General features: G+C 40.7%; 1 protein-coding gene across 3 annotated transcripts in view; it reads right to left on the minus strand.

The window, feature by feature from the left end:
- Window positions 1-23,342, minus strand: part of OSBPL2 (oxysterol binding protein like 2) — a 70,025-nt gene that overhangs the window by 13,000 nt on the left and 33,683 nt on the right. For 2 of the 3 annotated variants that reach the window (XM_081196414.1, XM_081196415.1), the window contains 4 exons: window positions 3,554-3,689; window positions 2,208-2,283; window positions 1,206-1,340; window positions 411-508 (listed from right to left, as the gene is read on the minus strand). In XM_081196414.1, the coding sequence (XP_081052540.1) occupies window positions 411-508; window positions 1,206-1,340; window positions 2,208-2,283; window positions 3,554-3,689 (445 nt within the window). Of the gene's footprint in view, window positions 1-410; window positions 509-1,205; window positions 1,341-2,207; window positions 2,284-3,553; window positions 3,690-17,568; window positions 17,692-23,342 lie in introns of those variants that run through there. The other variant, XM_081196413.1, reaches the window with a different exon arrangement.

The raw sequence follows: 23,342 nt of genomic DNA on the forward strand, positions 1-23,342 counted from the left end.
GTAGTGCTAGAGAAGCCTGTGTGTAGTCAACATGAGGACTGGGATTTCAAAAATCCCCCACTCCAGAGCCCATACAGAAATGCCATAAAAGGACAGTAAAGATTCCAGTAGGAGATTATGGTGTAGTTCATAAGCAGCCCCAATAGTCTGGGGCCCTCCTGAGCACCCTCTTTATACCTCAAGAAAATCTTCTTAACATTCATATTTTGCACAATTTCTAAACAATTAGACGGCTGGTCAAACAGCATATCTGATACAGATCAGAGAGTTTTGGCCAACATTTGAAATAGTTTACATTAACAAAGACCAAGCAGACTTTACACTCCTAGAAAAACCCATTTTGTTCAAGTCAGTTGGAATGTGTATATCTCAAAGGAAAAACAAGACTCTGACAAAGTTGGTATTCTCACCTGATTAATTCGTATGTTTCTCCAAGAAGAGGGTTAAAGGGTTTGCCAGTTCTCTCCCACTGAGAGGCTACAGCAGAAACTGCAAAAGCAGCAACAGCCTGCAAAAAGCATAGTGGTAAGGAATCTTAATGTAAAACAAAAGGCAATCCCAAATGGGCAATTATGATTTTTATATGCTGTAATAACTTTTCCTTTACTATTCTCAAATGGTGTTTAAATGTTCCCTAAACATAAAAGACCAATTGCTTCTGGAGATGAAATCTTCTCTCTAAGCCACAGGTGAGGAACCTCTTCCAGCTGGACCTTTTGCTTCCCCAAGTGTCAAGAGTTTGATCCAATTTGACAAGTGGATTCATCACCTGGTGTCACCATGAATTAGGTGCATTTAACCTCTATATTTGTAAGAGTTTTTAGTGCTGTGAGGATAGTCATGTCTAAATTATGAGTGCTAAAATTGTTGGGGTTTAATAAAGCAACAAGATCCTTTACGGGATTTTAATTTCTATACTGTTACCTCTGGGATCTGGTATTCTGCCATTTAGCTCAGTTCGTGACAGATTTACAATAATTTTGAAAAGGTGCTGCTTCTGCAATGGTTGAGTGACCTGAACATAAAACCTTTTCATGATACTTACTGCAAATTGCTAAACACTCAAATAAGCAACTTATTGGGACATTCATATAAGCTTGCTTCCTATAAGCCCCCACAACTCACTATGTAGGCAGGCAGCCAGCCATCTTAAATGCACGATGGAAAGAATTTGAAGGACAAAGCTGCATGATAGCTAACATTACCTGCATTCTTTCTACCGAGTTTGAATGACTGCATGCTTTATTAATGAGGTATGTGTGTTCCATATATTCTGTTATCCGCTGGAGGAAGCTCAAGGGTTCATTGAAGGCAATGGGCATGGTTATCTTAGACAGCTCCTAAACAGTACAAGAGAAAATGCATACAATATGAATAAGAAACAAGGGCTTGAGCAACTATGATAAAATGCAGAGGCATGGTGTATAATGGAGCATGAGACATCAGCTAAAAATCACTGTCAGCCTCCTACTAAAGCAGCAGATATACAGAGAATGTGGTTAAAATGAAATTTAGAAAGCTTGCACCACAATAAGCATTCACACCCCAGATGTCTTGTCATGTGTGCTAATGGCAAGAAAACACAAAAAGGTAAAAGAAATATTATTGTTAAATATCACCTGCTAGCTTGCCTCTCAATGCTGGGTAACTGTCTACATCAGGCAATTCATGGGACTGATCCACAGTAACAGACCAGTATCTTCAAAATATGGAATTATAATCACAGATACATAAATAATGTAATGTGAAAGCATAGTCTGAGGAAATATTTCAAATGTGTGCTCAACACGGAGCAATACATTAAGGATTTAATTTGTATCAGGACTACCTACCAAATCGTCACAAAAATCATGTAAAGAAAAAGATTGAAACTTTAAAAAAAAAAAACCTTTAAAAGGTGGGGAATAAGAGAGAAAAGAGGAAAAATTAGCAATTAGGACCAGAAGAGTCAAAGTGCAGCTATTTCATTTACAAAACTATCACTGCCTTCATTACCAGAACAAAGAGCAGTAATAATATTATGTATTTTTTGTACTTCAGTATGGATAACAGAACAAGCCAATTTCACTCTTTGCTTTCTGCATTGTACCACAACAGTTCTGGTACTTCTATTTTGCATCTGCAAACTTGACCTTTGCCCTCACTAAGCACTGCAAATTTTATCAAAAGCACCAGGTAAACTACATCAGTATGTGACAGTAACTCACCAGTCCAATGCATTTTTTTAAGATACTCCAGATACTGAAATCACTCCTAGTGAACATTGGTGCAGGTAATGATGTTCTGTAGAGGGGGGGGGGGGAGAGAATAGCAGGTTAAAACCACTACTGAACTCTTTTTGGTAAAAGCATCCATCTGCAACTGTCACTTCTAAGTCCCAACAATGTAGTCCTTACTCATGCAGAACTCCAATCAATTATCCAGGATTCCAGCACTTTGTCAAAACCACACAACTTTATGATGTTGCAAGAACAATCTTCTCACTGCTTACATGCATTTTTAAATACACCCAGAGGGAAAGACAAAGAAACTGATTCTAAGATTGGGATCTTAGGTATATCTACTTGAAATGAAAGATCCATTCAAAAGAATGAGACTGACGTACAAGTAAAATAAATGCAGGTTCTAGAACTAGTATTAACCATGCAGAAGAAAGCAAGAGAAAGTCTTGACAGTGAAATTAGGCTGACAAGGTCACCTGACTGCATTAGACTAGAATATGAGCACTTTATTTGAACTAAAGCTAACAGGCAGCAATCTAACCAAGGCCACTCCAGGCCAGTTCACATGATGTGGCAGCCTTGAGTTCTCACTTGCTTACATATGGCAAGTAACAAGTGCCTGTACACAACCAAGTGAGTCACCCCCATTTTATTTAGTCAAGGAGATTAAACAAACATACAAAACTTCATTTTGCTGCTTTCCAAAAGATGTGACTCCCCCATCTTCAATTTATCCATAGTGTTCTCAAGTGATGATGTGGGAGACAGCCTTTAAAACCAACAGTTGCTGCTAGTTTTGTTATTGCTGCTGTTGTTATAAGCTGCTTTGTTTTCCTCTTTTCAAAAATAATTAGGTCAAAGTTTTAGAGAGAGAATTATTTTTGTTAAAAACAACCAAACAGAAATGTTTCAGGCTGCAGTACCACCCACAAGTAAGCTAGCTTCTGCTTCCCTTCCCTATCATAATTCTTAGAAGCGTTTCCTTAAGTTGTGTATATACAGTGGTACCTCAGGTTGCACACAGGATCCGTTCTGGAGCTCCGGTCGGATCCTGAGGAATTCACAGCTGGAGATGCCTGTTCTGCGCATGCACGCGGTACAGCAATTTTGCGCGTGATGAAACCCAGAAAAATACTTCCAGGTTTGCCACATTCGCGTCCTGAAGGACACGCAACCAGAGGTGTGCGTATCCAGAGGTACCACTGTAGATGTATTTAAGCCTCTCTTGCCAGGAAGTGGCAAGGTTGCTTAATGGATGTCCAAACAAAAGAACCTGCTATGATTTGCATGAACCAGATAGTAATTGCTGTTAGGCCTGCTTTGGAGAATACCTGTGTTTCTTGATTCCATTCTCTTGCACTGGTCCATCGCCATTGTGTCTTCCAGTTCTATTACTTTGGTGGGCATCCACATCGACTTTATGAATTGCTTCTGAAAACTCCCCTGAAGAATTATCAGAATCAAAGCCTGTGTCAATAAAGTGCAAAAAATTGTCTTTAACTAGGAACTAGTAAAGGCAAGGATGCTAAAGGCATGATCAATTTGAATAATACAAAGCACATGTATTTCTTCAAAATGCTGGCACCTTATTTTACTAAGCTAGTACCCAACTGATTTGTGTTATAGTCACTAATGCAATTAACCCAAGTGTGGGGTATGTGTGTACATGCATGGCTGGAATAACTAAATTTTATTTTACTCCAATATAAAGAGTGTGCATTTGAAACATTCCAAGCTACCTCTTGTGCTTGATTAATCCCCCTCCCTCGTAACTACCTGTACTTCTGCCAATCAGCTACAATGGCCAGCTGGCTTACACACACAAAATATATTTTATTGGGAGGATAGTCATTCTGAGCAGAGAGCAAGCTTGGCATTCTAGAACACAGATGGACAGTCGTTGGCCCAGAGGCTGTATGCAACCCTGCCCTTATTTGATGCAGAACCCAACATCTCCTGAAGCTGTCTCATTCTTCCTCAGTATTCCTCCCTCCATCCTTGTTTGGCCTGGCTTTTTAAAGAACCACTTCCCCCTTTCAATGTAGTTTCAGAAAAAGTTGAAGGAGCAGACTTAGGGGAAAGATGTCCCCTCCACATATGAGCTGTCTGAGAACAAACTGGTAAACTATATGTATTATACATAACGACTTGCTTTACTAAGAAATAAATAAATCCTCAGTATACACATTTAAGAGTAATCCCATCAACCCAATAGGGCTTAATTCTGAGTAGACTTGCACACATGTAAGCAAGGAGAGAAATGTCAAATAGTGCCCCAAGATAGCAACATCATCCCTGATGTGAAGTAAGTGGCAGCACTTCATGTCTGCTCCACCACATCACTGTTAAAAGGAAAGTCTGGAGTTTGTAGCAATAGTGTGGCTGAGATGGACATGCAACTTTCCTGATTTTGCACTGATCATATCAATATGGACTTCCTGGGGAGCCAATGTTCCTTAGAATTAATTCTGGCTCCTAAAAGTTGAGATATTTTCCCCAACACTGTCCATGAGTGACTAAAAGTAAAGTAGCCCAAACTAATCCTAATTCCACATATATGCTGATGGGTGCTGAAATGACAGTGACTGCCCAGGAACAAGACCTTCAGTGCATAGGAGACAGCTCAATGAAGATGTTGACCCAGTGCATGGCAGCTGTGAAAACGACAAATGCCACGCTAGGGATCATTGGGTGTGGGGATAAAATAAAGCTGCAAATACATAATGTCATTATGCAAAGCTATGCTGCAACCACGTTTGAAATATTGTGTACAATCCTGGTCATCTGCCTCAAAAAGGATTTTATAGAAATGGAAAAGGTTCATAAAAAAGGAACCAAAATGATCAAGGAGATGGAGAGTTCTCAATGAGGAACAGTTACAACATTTGGGGCATAATTTCAATGAACTGTTCCACAGGGCGGGTGCCACTACCGAGAAGGCCCTCTTCCTGGTTTTCTGCAACTTCACTTCCCTCACTGAGAGAAGTGAAGCTGCAGGGAACCAGGAAAAGGGCCTTCTCGGTAGTGGAACCCGCCCTGTGGAACACCCTGCCATCATATATCAATGAGATAAAGAACTACACAACTTTTAGAAGACATCTGAAGGCAGCCCTCTATGGGGAAGTTTTTGACTGTTTGATGTTTTATTATATCTTTATATTTTGCTGGAAGCCACAGAGAGTGGCTGAGGAAACCCAGCCAGATAGGCGGGGTATTATTTGTTACCATAAAGCACCAATGCTGCAGCAAGCAAAGGCTCCAGCAGCTCAGTCAGCTGCTTGTGGCTGGAAAGCCAGACAGGATGTTTGTGACTGTTGCCATGGGAACAAAGGGGCAGTTCAATCTGAACTGAGCACCGGATGTTAGCTCAGTGTGTGTGTCATATGACCTGTACTGGAAGTACATGGGTGGAGTTTCTTCTTGCTGTTGTCGAGTGCAGACGTGTTTCTCTGTACTGATATGAGAGACAGAAATAAAGGATGTAAATAGTTTTCTGTCTGCTTCTTTCCCCTCTCTGGGGGACACCAAAGGGGAGAGAGGGTGAACGGTGTGTTCCTCTCACACATCTGAGATGAATCGCCGGGACCTCGCCTGCTTATCAGCAGAGTGGAGACGCGGGGAGGTCGACAGGAATATCTGCCGGTGCCTACGCTGTGGCACATTCCTCTGACCCAAGCAGAATTCCAACAGTGGTAGCAGAGGATGGTTGCTGTTTTTTCAATCCATCGGACATCTGCATGAGAGGCTGGTGAATTGTCCTCCTCTGCTCCATGGAAGCCTGATTGGAGAGGCTGCTTCTCTGCAGCCAGAAGCTGACCAGAAGAAGCTGACAGCCAAGCCGATGCTCAAGGTATGAGACTTTAAGGGCTTAAAAGTGTGAATGCAGATTGATTCATTCACTGCTTCACGGACAGCGAGTGTGGGAAAGCAGCTCCAACTTAGAAGAGGCCTGCATACCAGGCATTTTTGTGGTTTCCTGTCCGAGGAAAGGAATGCGCTGTTGCTAAGCAACGTCCTTCAGAAGGCTGTGCCTCAGAGAGGAGAAATGGAAAGCTACTCGAGAGGGCTGGACAGTCAGACAATGCCTCAGAGAGGCGTAAACAAAGTTTGTTATGACTAGGTCCTCATGAACTGCTGGAAGGGACTTTCCAACGCAGCCAGTGTCAGAGTTGCCAGGTGTCAAGAGTGTAAACAAGCCAGCTATTGGATTTTAGAGGCTTGTCTTTTAGAGTCAATGCAAGGACTCAAAATGGATGCTAAGAAGGGGGGAGGCTTGCCTTCTCCACCCCTCCTGACCAATGACAATTATTCATCTTGGTCTGTAAAGATGAAGGCCCTGCTGCAGAATCAGAGACTGTTTGGGGTGATTGAGAATCCCATCCCAGTAGCACCAACGCGTGCTTGGGAGTCACAGAAAGTGAAAGACAGAGGGAGGCAAGAACAGAGTTCAAATCTTCCCACTGCTGGTGCTACTGGAGAGCATGCCGTAGCATTGAGTGCCGTCCGATGCCATAATTGTGGACAGACTGGGCATCTACAGCGAAACTGTAAGAAGCCGCGACAGTCAAAAGGAGCCAAGAACAGCTCTACGAAGCCTGAGGCGTCAAGCAAAAGCCGTACCAACAGCCAGGTGAAACCTGCAAAGGCGATGATGGCGAAAGGAACCGCGCCAGATGTTGGGAACGCATTCATAATCGATACGGGCGCCACGAAGCATCTCTGCCCACACAGAGGACTGTTTTCGACGTTGAAGAAGCAAAGCTTCACTGTGAAACAAGCCAACGGTCAAGAACTGGAAGCGACCGGAATTGGAACTGTGTATCTTTAGAGTCTGAACTTGACTATAAACGATGTTTACCTGGTTCCAGAACTGAAATTTAGTCTGCTGAGTGCTTCGCAGATTGCAAAGAAGGGACTAAAACTGTACTATGATGCTAAAAGATGCAAGATCTACAAAGATGGAGAACTGTTTCTAACTGCCAAAGAGAAAGATGGACTGTATTTGTTGACTTTTGATCAAAGTGATTACATGAAATGTAATACTTCTGATTCTAACGAAATTTCTCTTGCAGGTGTGACCAGTGTGAACACCAAGAAGGTGGCTAAGAAGGTCCACAGAGCTTTTCAGCGGGTGTATGCTGATGTGATTGGTCCTCTAGAACCATCTAGAGGCGGTGCAAAATATTACCTTGTGTGTGTTGATTGTTACACCAATTATTCTTGGGTTTACTTGTTGAAGAAACCGCAGGAAACTTTAAAAAAGTTTCAGGAGTTTTGTGACAAGGTTAAAAGTATGCATGATGCTAACATTGATTGTCTTTTCACAGATGACAAGCCAGTTTTTCTTTTACAGGATTTCCAGAGGTTCCTGGATGGAAAAGGGATAAGACACAAACTTGCTACTTCCGAAGAAGCATGGAAGAAATGTGTCTGTGTTAGGGTGAACAAAGAATTGCAAAAGGGGATGCATGCGCAATTGCTGAGTTCACATTTGCCACATGATTATTGGGCCGAATCTCTAGCGTCCTATCTTCATGTGTGGCTGAGAAAAGTCTCAACAGAGTTGGGATGTTCTCCTTTTGAGAAGCTGTTTAATAGAAAACCTTCTGTTGCCTATTTTAAGGTTTTCGGGTCTCATGTGAGAACAGAAGCTCCAAGTGGTGTAAAGAATGCCAGAGGCATCTTTGTGGGTTATGAAAAAGGTCTCTACAGAGTAATTTTGTCTGAATCTGGTCAGGTGATTCTCACAAAGTTTCTAGAGAGTGCTCCTGAACGGGAGAGAGTGATTGTTCACACTTTTTCCACAGAGGATTCTGATGATGATGATGATGAGTTTGATCTTATTGAGTTCAGTGGTACTGATGATGATGACACTGATAGCTCAGACAGCTCAGTTGTCACAGTTATTGAGAGGAAATCTCAAATAATGACTAGACCCTCAGAAAAGGAGGATAAACCACTGATTAAGCTTAGTACTGGTTCTCCAGAGAGTTCAGAGGCTGAACCAGAAAGCAGAGAAGAGCAGCAGCTCTTACGAAGGTCTGAGAGAGCAACGAAGGGTGTACAACCCAAGAGGTATTCAGAAGAGTTTGCTAACCTTGCATATGTTGCTGTTGTAAACGATCAAGGACAGATTGAAGCTGTGTCTGAGTCAGAGACAAAGGCACAACAGAGAGTTGTTAACCAAGGAAATGCGAAGTCACACAACCAGAGAGGTACATTGGTAAAACCAGTGGCGGGTAGTTCCAAGGGTGGAACTGAAACAACAGGGGAATGTTATAAGTATAACAACTGTTTGTTTTCTTCTCTGGATGACGCTTTGCTCGCAGCACGCATTGATACTTTAGGGGGAGTATGTTACCATAAAGCACCAATGCTGCAGCAAGCAAAGGCTCCAGCAGCTCAGTCAGCTGCTTGTGGCTGGAAAGCCAGACAGGATGTTTGTGACTGTTGCCATGGGAACAAAGGGGCAGTTCAATCTGAACTGAGCACCGGATGTTAGCTCAGTGTGTGTGTCATATGACCTGTACTGGAAGTACATGGGTGGAGTTTCTTCTTGCTGTTGTCGAGTGCAGACGTGTTTCTCTGTACTGATATGAGAGACAGAAATAAAGGATGTAAATAGTTTTCTGTCTGCTTCTTTCCCCTCTCTGGGGGACACCAAAGGGGAGAGAGGGTGAACGGTGTGTTCCTCTCACACATCTGAGATGAATCGCCGGGACCTCGCCTGCTTATCAGCAGAGTGGAGACGCGGGGAGGTCGACAGGAATATCTGCCGGTGCCTACGCTGTGGCACATTCCTCTGACCCAAGCAGAATTCCAACATCATCATTATTATTATTATTATTATTATTATTATTATTATTATTATTATTATTAACAACTCTAAAGTGTTTAGGAAAAAGTCAAAAAGCATATTATAAAGGTGTACAATGTATGTACACAATGTGTACACAATGTATGCACAATGTGAACAAATTAGACAGCAAAAAAACACCATGTCTCTTAAAATACTAGAACTTGGTTAAATCCAACGAGGCTGAATGTTGAAAGATTTGAAACAGACAAAAAGAGCTAATTCTGCACACAGTATATAGTTAAACTATAGAATATGCTAGCACAAGAGGTAGTGATGGTCTCCAACCTGGATGGCTTTAACAGAGGATTAGACAAATTCAGGTATGAGAAGGCTACTAATGGCTGCTAGCCACAATGGCTTTGTTCTACTTACACAGTTGGAGACAGAATGCGTCTGAATGCCAGTTTCTGAAAAGGCAAGTGCGGAAAGTGCTCTTGCACTCAAATCCTTCTTGCAGGCTTCCCATGGGCATTTGGCTGGGCACTGTGAGAACAGGATGCTGAACTAGACAGGTGTTTGGCTTAATAAAGTAGGGCTTTTATTATGATCTTATGATAAGACAGACTGGATCACATGTTTAAAGGTTAGTATAATCCTCCTTAGCTATCCTTTGAGCCAGGGGTCAGCAAACTTTTTCAGCAGGGGGCCGGTCCACTGTCCCTCAGACCTTGTGGGGGGCCGGACTATATGGGGGGGGGTGAACAAATCCCTATGCCCCACAAATAACCCAGAGGTACATTTTAAATAAAAGCACACATTCTAGTCATGTAAAAACACCAGACAGGCCCCACAAATAATCCAGAAATGCATTTTAAATAAAAGGACACATTCTACACATGTAAAAACACACTGATACCCGGAATGTCCGTGGGCCGGATTTAGAAGGCGATTGGGCCAGATCTGGCCCCCAGGCCTTAGTTTGCCTACCCATGAGCTATACATTAGCACTGGGTGTGGAAATAACCAAGGGTGGCATTAAAAGCCAACAATCAAAGTTTAATGCAGTATACTTCCAAGAATATTCCCCAAGCTATTGCCAAAAACAACACAATTGCATCAAATCAAAAACTCAGAAATGCATTTTCCTTTTCAAATGTCTTTCTTGGCATAGAACATGTAAACAAAACTGAATTGCTTAGAATTTGTTCTTTTCTTAACAAAAATATTCTCCCTACCCAAGAATATTCTGTAAACTGCATAAGTGACAGAATTCTGAAATGAAGTTTCCTATTAATATATTCTACCAATTAACCCTATTCTCTCCCCTTCCCCACTTTGCAGCCCATTCCAAGTTTAGGGAAGACTGAGATACAGGATCTCATCCTTTGTCGACAATGGACATTTGACTCTCCTAGCATTTTACCTGGAGAGAATCTGGCAACAGATATAGGCATTCACTCCTAAACAAATAAGCAGACTCATGTACTCGTGTAATTCTTTCATTCACTCATCTGGCAGAGAAGCATATGTCAAAGTTGTCACTGCAGTGATAGTCAACATAGGCAGTGATCTATTAAGAAGCCAGTCTAGGCTGACTGATATATCTGCAAGCACAGTGGAAGCCTGGAATCCAGGCAGCACAAATGCAGTGTGCACTGCTAAAGTTCCAGTATGACTAGTGTCCTGTGTGCTACCAAAAAGTGAGAAGACATGCATGTGCTTTCCATTAGTATAGAACTAAGGAATGACTTTCCTCACTAGTGGATGTCAGGAAAACATGTTTTCAGGATGCAGCTTCTGGGCCAATCTACCACCCCCCTATGATCCACACAAGAAATCCACAAGTGAGCAACCTATACAAGCTTTCAATGATGAATTTGGAAAACTGAACTATAGATATGTGCTAATACAGTTTAATAGGCAAGAAGAGCAGCCACTGGAAAAGTGTGATAGAAGTGTATTATGTAGCACTCTTAAGTGACCAGAAGATACTTTGGTCATACCTTTACCTTGCTAGAATAAAAATGTCATGGCTCTTTACAGCACACTAGTTGAGCATAAAATGATTTGAAGGTTTGATATGCAGGGTATAGTAGATGCTGCAAGTTCCATAGTTAAGAACCACAAGAATAGAAAATATACCTCCCCACTGACTTTATACATCAACTCATAACGTAGGGTAGGTTTGAAACAAAGCCTATAGAGGTTCTAAACACTACCCATGTCAACAGAATTACAAACCTATTCAGCATTGGTAGAGAGATCCAACCACAGAAACCAACACAAAAATTCAGCAGAACACTTCTTGTGAAATCTGGACAATAATAAAGATTAAAATATACCCCGTAATCAACTTTTTCTAAAATGTCCTTTTCAATTTCTTCCATCGTTTTGATTAATGTACTGATCTCTCTATCAAATCCAGGCAGGTTGTAATTCAACTGAACATTAGCTGGTCACACAGAAAGTATCACACACTCACTGTGTGCTCCTTTCTTCTTGTTGTGTGGGATTGCTGCAGCTTCTAAGGGCCATTCCATTCCATGATAGAAAAATGAAGTTCACTCTTTAAAGGTGTACAGTCAACTAAAAAAACCACAGCCAACTGTAGATTCTTGATGTGTATGCCTATACAACATACACATCACAGAACACACAGAGCACATTCATGTCTTGTATTTTTAGGTGTACATTTTAAATGTAAGGTGTAAAGCTCCCTAATGACTTTATTTTAAAAACAACAACCTTGTATTGGTCTGAATAAATGCTACCCCCCCCCAATAAAAATCTGGCTTCTAAAAACCTTAGTGCAGCCTCTAACTGTGTAGAGAAGCTTTCATTTAAGATATCTCATTTTACAGTTGTGGCCTATGTTCAAGGGTGGCTTATATTCGGCCCAATATGTACTGTATTTGTTTGTTAGAAAAAACGAGCAGCTGCATGTCAAGAGACAGGAGCTAAAAGCTTGGTAAAGCATGTGTTAACTGTTTCATCAATGCAGCATCACAATCTTACATAAATATTATGACACTGAAGGTTAACCCATGAGTAAGAATGTTGAGATTTGCTATGTGCACTATCATTTAGGCATTGGAAAAGGTAGCATTAGTCTTCAATAATGAACTCCTATAGCAACTGATGATTTGGGTTAGAAATCTACAGCCACGTATTGTGGGAAAGAGAGAACAAACATACTGTAAAGGTTGCCACAAAAATCACATATTGATTTGCCCTCATTTCCCTGTTGTTGTTGTTTTAAAAAGACCACAAACCTTACCAGCCTTTGCAAAAAACAGATTTGGGATTCAGATCATACACAGTAATTTGCTCTAAATTATAGGCCAACCTATAAAAGCCAGTGGTGATTGGTATCCTGCTGAAAGTCAACAGGAACTCCATTTACTCTGCAATGATTTGATAGGCCCAGGATTTGCTCTTTCAACATCCTACTTTTTTCCTGCTTACAAGAAGGGATAAGATATTTATCTGAGACAATGAGCACAGTAAGTGGAAGCTATGATACTTCAATGAAGAAATGATCCATGCCATTATGTTTGGTGCCAATACAACTACATCAGTACCCAAGATTAAAGGTAAAGGTAAAGGTACCCCTGACCATTAGGTCCAGTTGTGGACGACTCTGGGGTTGCGCGTTTATCTCACTCTATAGGCCGAGGGAACCGGTGTTTGTCCACAGACAGCTTCCGGGTCATGTGGCCAGCATGACTAAGCCGCTTCTGGTGAACCAGAGCAGCGCACGGAAATGCTGTTTACCTTCCCGCCAGAGCAGTACCTATTTATCTACTTGCACTTGACATGCTTTTGAACTGCTAGGTGGGAAGCTGGGACCGAACAACGGGCGCTCACCCCGTCGCGGGGATTCAAACTGCTGACCTTCCGATCGGCAAGCCCTAGTCTCTGTGGTTTAGACCACAGCGCCACCCGCACCCAAGATTAGGAGCAACCTAATAAAAAAACACATTCAACATCTTCTACTGACCACAGGGCAGAATAATCTGTTAATGAAATGGTAAGGAGCCAAATTTTCCATGCTGCTTAAGTAGGATCAGGTCGGAAGTAAGGACGTAAACTATTGGTAGTTAACACAGTACTGGGTTGTTTGCCCAGGGTCAATAAATAATATATTGTGTGATGTTCCACATGTTTTAAAGAAATGGGGCAGGTGGTTGACATTGCTAACCTATCCATGTAGTTTGCATTAGCTAGAGCCACAAGGAAAACCAATACAATCAAATGTAGTATCTGACTAGGCTTGAACTGGTTTTCACTTTGTGTGTTGTTACTTGGGTCTAGCCACCTAAAAGGGGCTCCATTTAGCAAAAAAAGAAAGGCAGCCACACACTAGAGATAACATGTTTCAGACCCCATCAGAAGCACAACCCACTGATTCTACACAATGAATTACTAAGATTATAAAATAGGTTTTCAAACTGTCCTCTTTCAAGGAATCATTTCACACAGAGTTGATTGGCAAGAACTCCTTGCATTACAATGGATTCTGGGCAGGGTGGCCAGATGAAAAAGAAGAAAGGCTGCACCTGCTGAAATTATACCTTCTCAATATCTATTGTCTCCCCACACCCCCAGTCTGGCCACCTAAGTTCTGAGGCATGTTTAAGCATGCAGAATCAGTTCACACTGAATGATGATCAGAGGCCTATTCAACCTCATCACTCTGTGTGTGTAAACACAAAGTGTATCACAGGCTATATAGCACTTTGCTGTGATTGGCCATTGTAGGGGAAGATTGTGAGAAATGGGAAAGCTGTCTTTCAGGGATGATTGTCCACTGCTTCGGATGTTCTCAGTGAGGAACTTGAGTAAGCTTCTGAGAAATCTAGAGTTCCCTAGAATGCAGTTCAAAAAACAAAGATAAAGCATAAAGCAACACGTACTACATGGGTAAAATAAAATTTAAAGGCCTATCTTCCTTTTTTAGTGTGTGTCTTATATGCTGGTGGTAGCCAGTTAAGATAATGGAACCAGGGCCCTACTCATGACAATATCAATACTAAAGATGGATCAAACCGACAAAATATTGACTGAATACTGATTTTTTTTTAAAAAAGTGTTTTTTTTATATTTGTCTTGTTACTTCAGGATCACAAAGCTTACTTTTTCCTTTTCTTTCCCCTCTATTTAACTTACAAGAGGGAAAATAACCGTATACTGAAACAGAGGAAACAGAGGTAACAGGTGGTGTGATCCTGTTCTATTATTTCTTGGTGTAACTGCTAAAGGTGATGTCACTCATTAATCCACACTGCTGAATCAGAGCATTCCCATAAGTGTAATTACCTAATGATAATCAGATCCCAAGGTGTCATAACACCTAATTTGGGAACAATAATAGTAGTGTTCATGGGGAGCTTGGGTGATTAATCTGAAGAGCTACTTTTAGCACATGTGTCAAACACATGAGATGCACTCTCAAATGTGCTGTACAAAACAATAGCAAGTCTTTAACTGCCGATTCAAACAAGATACAAAGTTTAGAAGAAATGTTAAAAGCTGTGCATGCTTGTGAAGATAGGATCAAACAACTAAGAAAGAGCTGTAAGAATGATCTGTAAGCTTCTACTTGGACTTTAGATCCTGGGCATCATAAAAAATTGGTGCAATGTTGTCAAATATCCTTTTAATAAAACTTCCAGAAGGGTAGGTGTGTTATTCTGTTGCAACAACAGAGAGTCTTGTGGCACCTAAAAATCTAACAAATTTAATATGGCAAGGGTCATCCACAGGCACAAGTTTGCCCTTTACCTCCTATTGTGCTTGAGAAAGGAGTTAAAAAATATTCCCACAAAAATCCACATTGTCCCACCTACACTGAACATGCCTTCTTAAACCATGCTGACATTTAACTGGACCTGAGCACTATATGCCCACCCTTCCACCTATTATTTCATTTTTATTTTAGAAAATTTATACACCGCTTGATTACAGTAAAACTTCTAAGTGGTTTACAAAAAATATTAAAATTATAAAAAACCCAATTTAAAACATTTGAAAATAACTAAAATTAACAGTAAAAAATATTCAAAAATGACTGTATATGTTTCTGGATAGGTTTTCCTAAACAAAAAGTTTCCAAAAAGTTTGCCTAACGAAAAACCAGGCACTGGAAAGAGTACAGCGAAGGCACCTGCCCGATGGCAGGAAATTTCAAAGTGTAGGTGCTGCCATACTTTCTTTGAACTGTGGAATGAGTATTATGTGGCAGCTGTAACAGCACCAGCTCTGCAGATGAAAGCAGTCAACTGGACACATATTGGGTAAGGTGAACACACAAGTATACGGTTCCTAAGCCATTAGGGACTCTACATACCAACAGTTACCACTCTGAACTTGATCTGGTAACAAATCAGCAAGTGGTACAGATCTCAGGAGCAGAGGTGATATATGCTAATAGGGTCTCACTCTTGTCAGCAATTGCGCTGCACCATCCTGTATTAACTGTAGTTTCCAGGTGTAGCATAAGGGAAGCTCCACAGAAAGTGCACTGCAGTAATTCAATCTTGAAGTCACCAGGTTCCTGAACTACTGTGGCCAAGCCCTCCCGGTCCTGGAAAGGCTGAAGTTATTGTACCAAGCACAGCTGGTAAAAAGCACTTCTAGCCACTGGTTACTTGGGTCTCCAGTGACATAGCTAGATTTTGAAGCACGCCGAAGCATGCCTGCTCCTTCAGGGAGAATGCAAGCCCACCCAAAACAACAATTTGACCAGTTTTTCAGACATAGGAACTACTTGTCCACAGTGCCTCCAGGATTCAAGCTAGGCTTATTTCCCCCTCGCCCATCCCACCACTGCATCTCAGGTACAGTGGTACCTCGGGTTACAGACACTTCAGGTTACAGACTCTGCTAACCCAGAAATAGTACCTCGGGTTAAGAACTTTCCTTCAGGATGAAAACAGAAATCATGTGGTGGCAGCATGGCGGCAGCGGGAGGCCCCTTAGCTAAAGTGGTACCTCAGGTTAAGAACAGTTTCAGGTTAAGAATGGACCTCCGAACGAATTAAGTTCTTAACCCAAGGTACCACTGTAATGGTCAAGCGGCCTCTCCTGATTCAGATGTTATAGTGAAACAAATCAAGAGTGTCACCAGCATACTGATAGCATCTTGCCCTAAAACACCTAATGACTATATACTATATAGATATTAATTAGCACTGGAGATAAAATAGTGCTTTGCAGGACCCCATGACATAATTACCGGGGGGTGGGGGCGGCAAAAAGAACTCTCCTAATGCTACTCTCTGGACCTGGACCAGATTCACTATAGCACAGTGCCCCCAATTCCTACTCTATGGAGCTGGTCCAGGAAGATGTATGGTTATAAATTTTGTAAACTAGAGTATTATTATTATACATAATAATAACTAAATAAATATACAGACATTTAATACACTGGCCTCAAAGCCTGGCAACCACCATTGACAGTGCTACCATAATAAACTTTTGTAAACTAGTGTCCACATTATCAGATATTTATTTAGTTATTACTATGTATAATGCATCCACACTTCAATTTAAAAGTTGGTAAACATATTTCATACCAAAACTCTAGTCCATGGGCATAGCCAAGGGAGGCGGGGAGGGGGGAACTGCCCCCAAATCAAATAAATAAAAATACTTGACCAAATGCATCACAGATAACTCAGTTCTGCCCCACCCCCCAAATAAATCCTGGCTACACCCATGCTCTAGTCAGGTGAGCTCAAGATGAATGAGTAAATTGGCAGCAGCTACATAAACTTAGCTAACTGAAAATAATCAGACAAAATGCCAGTTACCAATAACTACCGACTTAGCCAAGATGAGTTATTTTTACACCAAAGCAGGATATAGCCCAAATTTCAAAAACAAACTTTGGATATTACAGTTTGTTTTTCATTTTGTTGAAGGTTTTAATTCCAAAGCTGACTTATACTGAACTGTAAAAAAGAAAGGTATGTACACACCATATACTTAAGAACATTTTACCCCCGAATAATTTTTGGCACTATGGCATACCTTTCACAAATATAAAATCCTCAGCACCCTCAACAAACTACAGGTCCCAGGATTTGAAGAGTGCGTTTTAAATGTATGGCATGTACACAAAACAGTGAGGAAAGACTGTGAGCATGATGAAAAAGTCAGGCTATTTCATAGCTAGAAACCTTAGAGTAGATTTTTTAAAAAAAGAAACACATACAGACATCACATAAAAAAATATATATCTGAATCCATGGAATATGCAAACTGGTCACTTGCAATTCCCAAAGCTGGGCCTACTTAGGAAAGAGCACTGCTACTTATCTTAAGTTGGCACTATTGTTACACCTCTTCAGGAATATTTTGGGAGACTAGATAGAGAAAACAGAGTAGAAACAGTTTTGTTTCTTGAGAGGCTTATCAACCAGGACTAGGAGGACATTATTTAACTCCTTAACTCCATAATACAAAGATACAAGAAAAGTTTAATAGCTTTTAAGAATGGATGAACTTCACCATAAGAAAAAGAGAGAAAAGGTGACTTACTAGCAAATTTGTTTTTGGATGTCTTCTTCCTCTTCCACATCCTGTAAAATAAACCTAGCTCCTCCTGACTAATCTCCACCTCCTTGAAATCCCAGAGGCAAACTACAGCCTGCGTCAGAATACAAAAGGAATAAGGCCGCCCTTTTTACATGTAACAATTTACATAAGTGTCAGGTAAGCAGGTCAGTAAGATGGAGGCTGAATCATAGAAAATCAAACCAGGAATCTTTAGAACAGGGCAACTAAGAAGGAAACCATATAGAAGAATCACCGCAGTGAAAGGTGAATCCTTCATAGGCTGTTTGTCTCAAGTCACAACACACTAAAGAGAAATATTTTTCAACAGATAAAATGTTAAAATCTTCCACACACGATATGCCTTCTACTAATTATAATGCAATACATTTGGAATGCAAAATATGTAGAAGCCTACAAATCATCAACAGAAGGATCTATCCTTGAAAAATGTGGCATAACAGGAAACAAAAAAAAAGGTATGGTGCAATTTGGCTATATAGGTTATATATCTTATATATCTGAGTTTCTAATACTGGCTACAGCTATCCCTCACAATAACCAATACCAAGGTTCTATTGATTTTTTTAATGCTTTATTGAAATTAAAAGGAAACAACAAACAAAAGATTCTTCCAGAAAAAAGAAAACGGTAATATTTGTTACATCGTATCACAATAAGTTCTTCTTGCATTTCTAACGACTTCCCATCACCCCATCTTGCATCTACCACTTAATCTATCTAGGGCATTGTTTGTTTTCATTTTCTTTTGTTAATTTTCATCAGTAATATATTCTCTTATAATTATCCATCATACCACAGAAGTCATATTATTACAATAGTCCTTAAGATATTTTTTGTACATGTCCCATTTTCTAATAAATGTTTGATCGATGTGACCTCTCAGTTTCTATGTCATTTTTGCCAACTCGGCGTATTCTAGCAATTTACTTTGCCACTCCAGTTTAGTCGGAATTTTCTCTCCTTTCCAATTCTTAGTGATTAGGTTCATATTGATAGGACCCCCAAAGGCTTTCCAGTTCTGTAGGCTAAACACACTCAGTTTAATCAGCTTTTTCATGTTACACAGCTTTTTAGACATAGGACACTGCCTTATACCAAGTCAGAGCCTTTGCAAACTACTTCAGTCTTGTCAGTCTTGCCTATGCAGCACACTCTCCAGGCTTTCAAATGGAAGTCATTTCCCAGCCCTACCAAGAGATGCCAAGGACAGAACCTAGGACCTTCAGCATTCAAAGCCGATGTTCCACCACTGAGACAAATTATGACCCCAACCCTTAAGTAGTATTGTAACTCTGAAGTCTTTCCCAATTTGAAAGGTCCTTCTTGAAACATGGCACTCAAAAGCTAACTCAGAACTTCAAGCATTGTATCAACCTGTAATACTACATGCCAACTCATGTGGGGTTGTTTTATTAACTGTTGTTGTTTAGTCGTTTAGTCGTGTCCAACTCTCCGTGACCCCATGGACCAGAGCACGCCAGGCACTCCTGTCTTCCACCGCCTCCCGCGGTTTGGTCAAGCTCATGTTTGTAGCTTCGAGAACACTGTCCAACCATCTCGTCCTCTGTTGTCCCCTTCTCCTTGTGCCCTCCATCTTTCCCAACATCAGGGTCTTTTCCAGGGAGTCTTCTCTTCTTATGAGGTGGCCAAAGTATTGGGGCCTCAACTTCACGATCTGTCCTTCCAGTGAGCACTCAGGGCTGATTTCCTTAAGAATGGATACGTTTGATCTTCTTGCAGTCCATGGGACACTCAGTAGTTTTATTAACTACAATCCCACAAACATCTGGTCAATTACTAGCTATTTAATCATCATCTTCCATCTTATATACATGGTTCCTCTACATCCCTGTTCAATACCATTATATTCCTAAATAGTAAGCCAGAACTAAATGGTGCAACTCAGCAGTCTGAGGAATCGCTGTGTTAAGAGGAATCACTGTGGTGAATTACGGTGCCAGCCATAAGATGGCACTTGGGGAACAATGCCCTATAAAAAAAAAAGTCAGAGTGGCATTTCACTTGAGTTAATAGATCTTAGTCTCATGGACTATCTCATTCATACATACATACATACATATATATATATATATATATATATATATATATATATGCAGGTTTTGGTGTCTTCGGGTGTCTTCCCGTGTAAGAGTTGGGGTGTCTAGGCGACGTTTCGACGAGGTCTCACTCGTCATCTTCAGGCTGGTGCTTTCGGCTTCTTGTTACTGGAACAAGAAGCCGAAAGCACCAGCCTGAAGATGACGAGTGAGACCTCGTCGAAACGTCGCCTAGACACCCCAACTCTTACACGGGAAGACACCCGAAGACACCAAAACCTGCATTCCTGTACCCGTGAAAATCTACGAAAGCAAATATATATATATATATATATATATATATATATATATATATATATGTTGTTGTTGTTGTTGTTTAGTCGTTTAGGACTCTTCGTGACCCCATGGACCAGAGCACGCCAGGCACTCCTGTCTTCCACTGCCTCCCGCAGTTTGGTCAATATATATATAGTAACTGATCACTTTATATCAGAGTTCTCAAAGCACAGCTAGGGCTTAGCTAAGATTGTGCAGTTGGTACACAGAAAGACATGAACAGAATTGTGTATAAAAGCAAAGGAGAGGTGTCAAATAAATGAATTCAACGTAACAAAATAAATAAATAGAAGCTTCCATATCTCTCATGGTTGCCTCATACAACAAACAAACCAGGATCTAGAGACACTTGACCTGAAATGTTTAATGAGTCAACCATCAAAGATTAACTCATCTCCTCAGTAATAGCTCCAACCAGTTAGAAACAAGGTAGAAACTAATCTCCACCTAGAAACTCAAGCACAAGATGTGTTCCATAAGCAACTGGGTGCCTCCCTGCTTGCTTTTATACACAATGCCATTCCCTTATAGGCAATATTAGGAAGAGGTGCCACAACATAAAACTGAGCCTCATGAAAATCGAAATCACGTATATTTGAAACACAACTGGAAAAGCTGCAAACACCCCGTTCTGCCCCCTTTTGAGACATTTTTGGGTCACTTCCGAGTTTGGCGCAATGTGTGTTTGTGCGGTTGCGCACATATCAGGCACACCTAAAATGGCTGCTACCTGTAACAGAGAAACAAAAGTGTGGAAAGGTTGTATGAAGGGCTGTTTTCAGAGTCAATGAGAAGGTCTGTTAGGGGAGAATGCAAAAAGTACAGCACTGTGAGAACTGTAGTGTTCTCCTAAAAAGCATTATCATGGGAGTCTTTTAGGTTGTGACAGAGACAGTATCAGAAAAAGGTAGCCCACTCTTTAGCCAAAAAGACTTCCAGAACAGTATTTTTTTTTAGAAAAAAAAGACATGAAAAGTCCTTGCCAGCAATTAAAAAAACCATGATAAAGAAGGAAAATGGATTGATAAGTAAAGAAAGAAATAGGTACACAGGTATATATTCTTAGTTACAAGTTCTGTCAGTGACCAGATGGGGTGGAAAAATTCATGGATAATATGCGACAACGGCTGCTGGTCTCTTAGCCCCACCTATGGAGTAGCCCTGCATCCGCTCCGCTATGGCTTCTGAGCAGAGCTGGTGATGACCCTGCATGCCTTCTATTCCTTTGTGATGACTTTGTGCAGAAATGATCCTCTGAATTATTTGATTTGTGCAACCTGGCCCTACAGAATTTGACCCACCTTCTCATATATACCCACATCTGTTCCCGTTAATCAAAATCAACCAAGGAGACTGTTTATTATCTAATCTATAAATTACGGTAGATTTGATGTCTGTTATTATTTCATATATTGCAAACTGCTCAGAATGCTCCATTCTGGAGCACTATACAAGTTTAGAATTAATTACACCTTTCCCTCCAAACCTCATAACTGGTTTTAACTTTAACTCATGGTGGGACAGGGATTTATTTATTTAGCTTTAAAGGAGATGAACTAATAAAGTATTTGATGCAGCTGGTGGCTAAATGCTGAGGCTATCAATCAATCTCAACTTTACCAGAAACTTACTAGATGACATTAGGTAAACTGGTCCCTCAGATCCCCACTTCCAATCTGTAATTTGATGATTTAATTGTTTTTTTAAAAGATTTTCTTGGTCTACAAAACTACGTGCATTGTCTCTTTTGACATAATACTGACCTACCTTGTAACACTTGGTGTTAAGTATTACAAGATAAAACAAAGCAAGACACTATATAACATTTTATGGAACTACAACCTATCCTTAAAACTTGAACTTTATTCTAGTGTTCTGTGAAAAGAATTATTGTTAGTGTTGATAGCAATTAAAATTCCACTGGCTCGAGGAATCTAACACCTAATGCAACCTACAATGCTGCCAAGAGTGTAAAATAAGGTTACATGTCATTCGTAGGTTCTTGAAGCAGAGCAAGATCAGAGGCTCACTTATTTTAGGAGATGAATACAATTAACAGAGCCGCCTGCTGGCAATAAGTGTGGTGGAATTTGTTGACGACTGCCAGAATTACGTAAGTTGAAATGGAAGCAAATTTACTGAAAGTCAGAGACAATTCCTTGATGCTGCTTTTATGGCTGCAAACTACACTCTTTACTGGAGTAAGACTCATTAACCTCAACTTCTGAGTACCTACTTCTGAGTAGACATGCCTAGGACTCTGGAGTAACAAACATGCCCAAAAGCCGTTTATTAGCAATCCTTTGGCTTGTAGTAAGTTGACTTTGTATTCATCCAAAATAACCAAAACATTCGACATAAAAGGGAGTGTAACCACATCAAGAGCAGGCAATCTCCCATCCACCAAAGTGGATCTTTACAAACAATATGTGGACTGGTATGGTTATGTCCCCCTCTGAATTCCCTGAAGCATAATTACTTATGTCAACAACTACAGTAAGAGTTGCTTTTTTACATATATACTTTTATTTACAGAAATAGTCTCACGAAGAAATAATCAATGGAATATGGGGCGGGGGGGGGGGGAGAAGAGCAGAGGGAGGAACAAGACAGACCCTGACAACCACTATGTTTGGCAGGTGACAACAACCACTGCTTCATGGTTTAAAGTCTAGAGGACAAAAATATCTGCAACTAGGAATTTCCCAAAAAACAAGCAATGTTTTTCCAATCCCCAAAAAAAATCTGTTTGCCTTTTTTCTAGTAGTAAACATGTATATAATGCAAATTTGCTGATAGGCGTAGCCAGGATTCATGGGGGGGGGGGGAGAAGGCTTTATGTTGGGGGGGCCAGAACTGAGATATATGTGATGCAATTGGTCAGTTACTTAAGTATTTCTATTTACAGTCATACCTCGGGTTGAAGTAGCTTTGGGTTGAGCATTTTCAGGTTACGCTCCGAGGCAACCTGGAAGTAACAGAACGCCAGAGGTACCACTTCCGGGTTTTGCCGCTCAAAATGACATCATGTGCACCACTGTATTTGCTTGATGGGGGCGGCTGACCTCCCTGCCCACGCCCATAAGTTTGCTCTAGTTCTTAGAAAGTAAGTTTCTAGTAAATTGATCAAGTCCACGCCTTTCCCTCCGTTTCCAAACAGTTTTGGAAACTCCAGCTCCCTGTTTTTCCAGTTGTGTCTGCTCCTTCTAAAACAATACTCTTATCTAATACCTACTTATCTTCCTTTTATGAGTCACCACCCTGATCAGATGGCCATTACAACTCAGTTTTCCATTTTGGTAGAAAGGAAAAGTCAGGAAAATAGCCAAATTGAAAATATTT

The sequence above is a fragment of the Podarcis bocagei genome (genome assembly GCF_964188305.1).
Source record: "Podarcis bocagei genome assembly, chromosome: 5".
Taxonomy (NCBI): domain Eukaryota; kingdom Metazoa; phylum Chordata; class Lepidosauria; order Squamata; family Lacertidae; genus Podarcis; species Podarcis bocagei.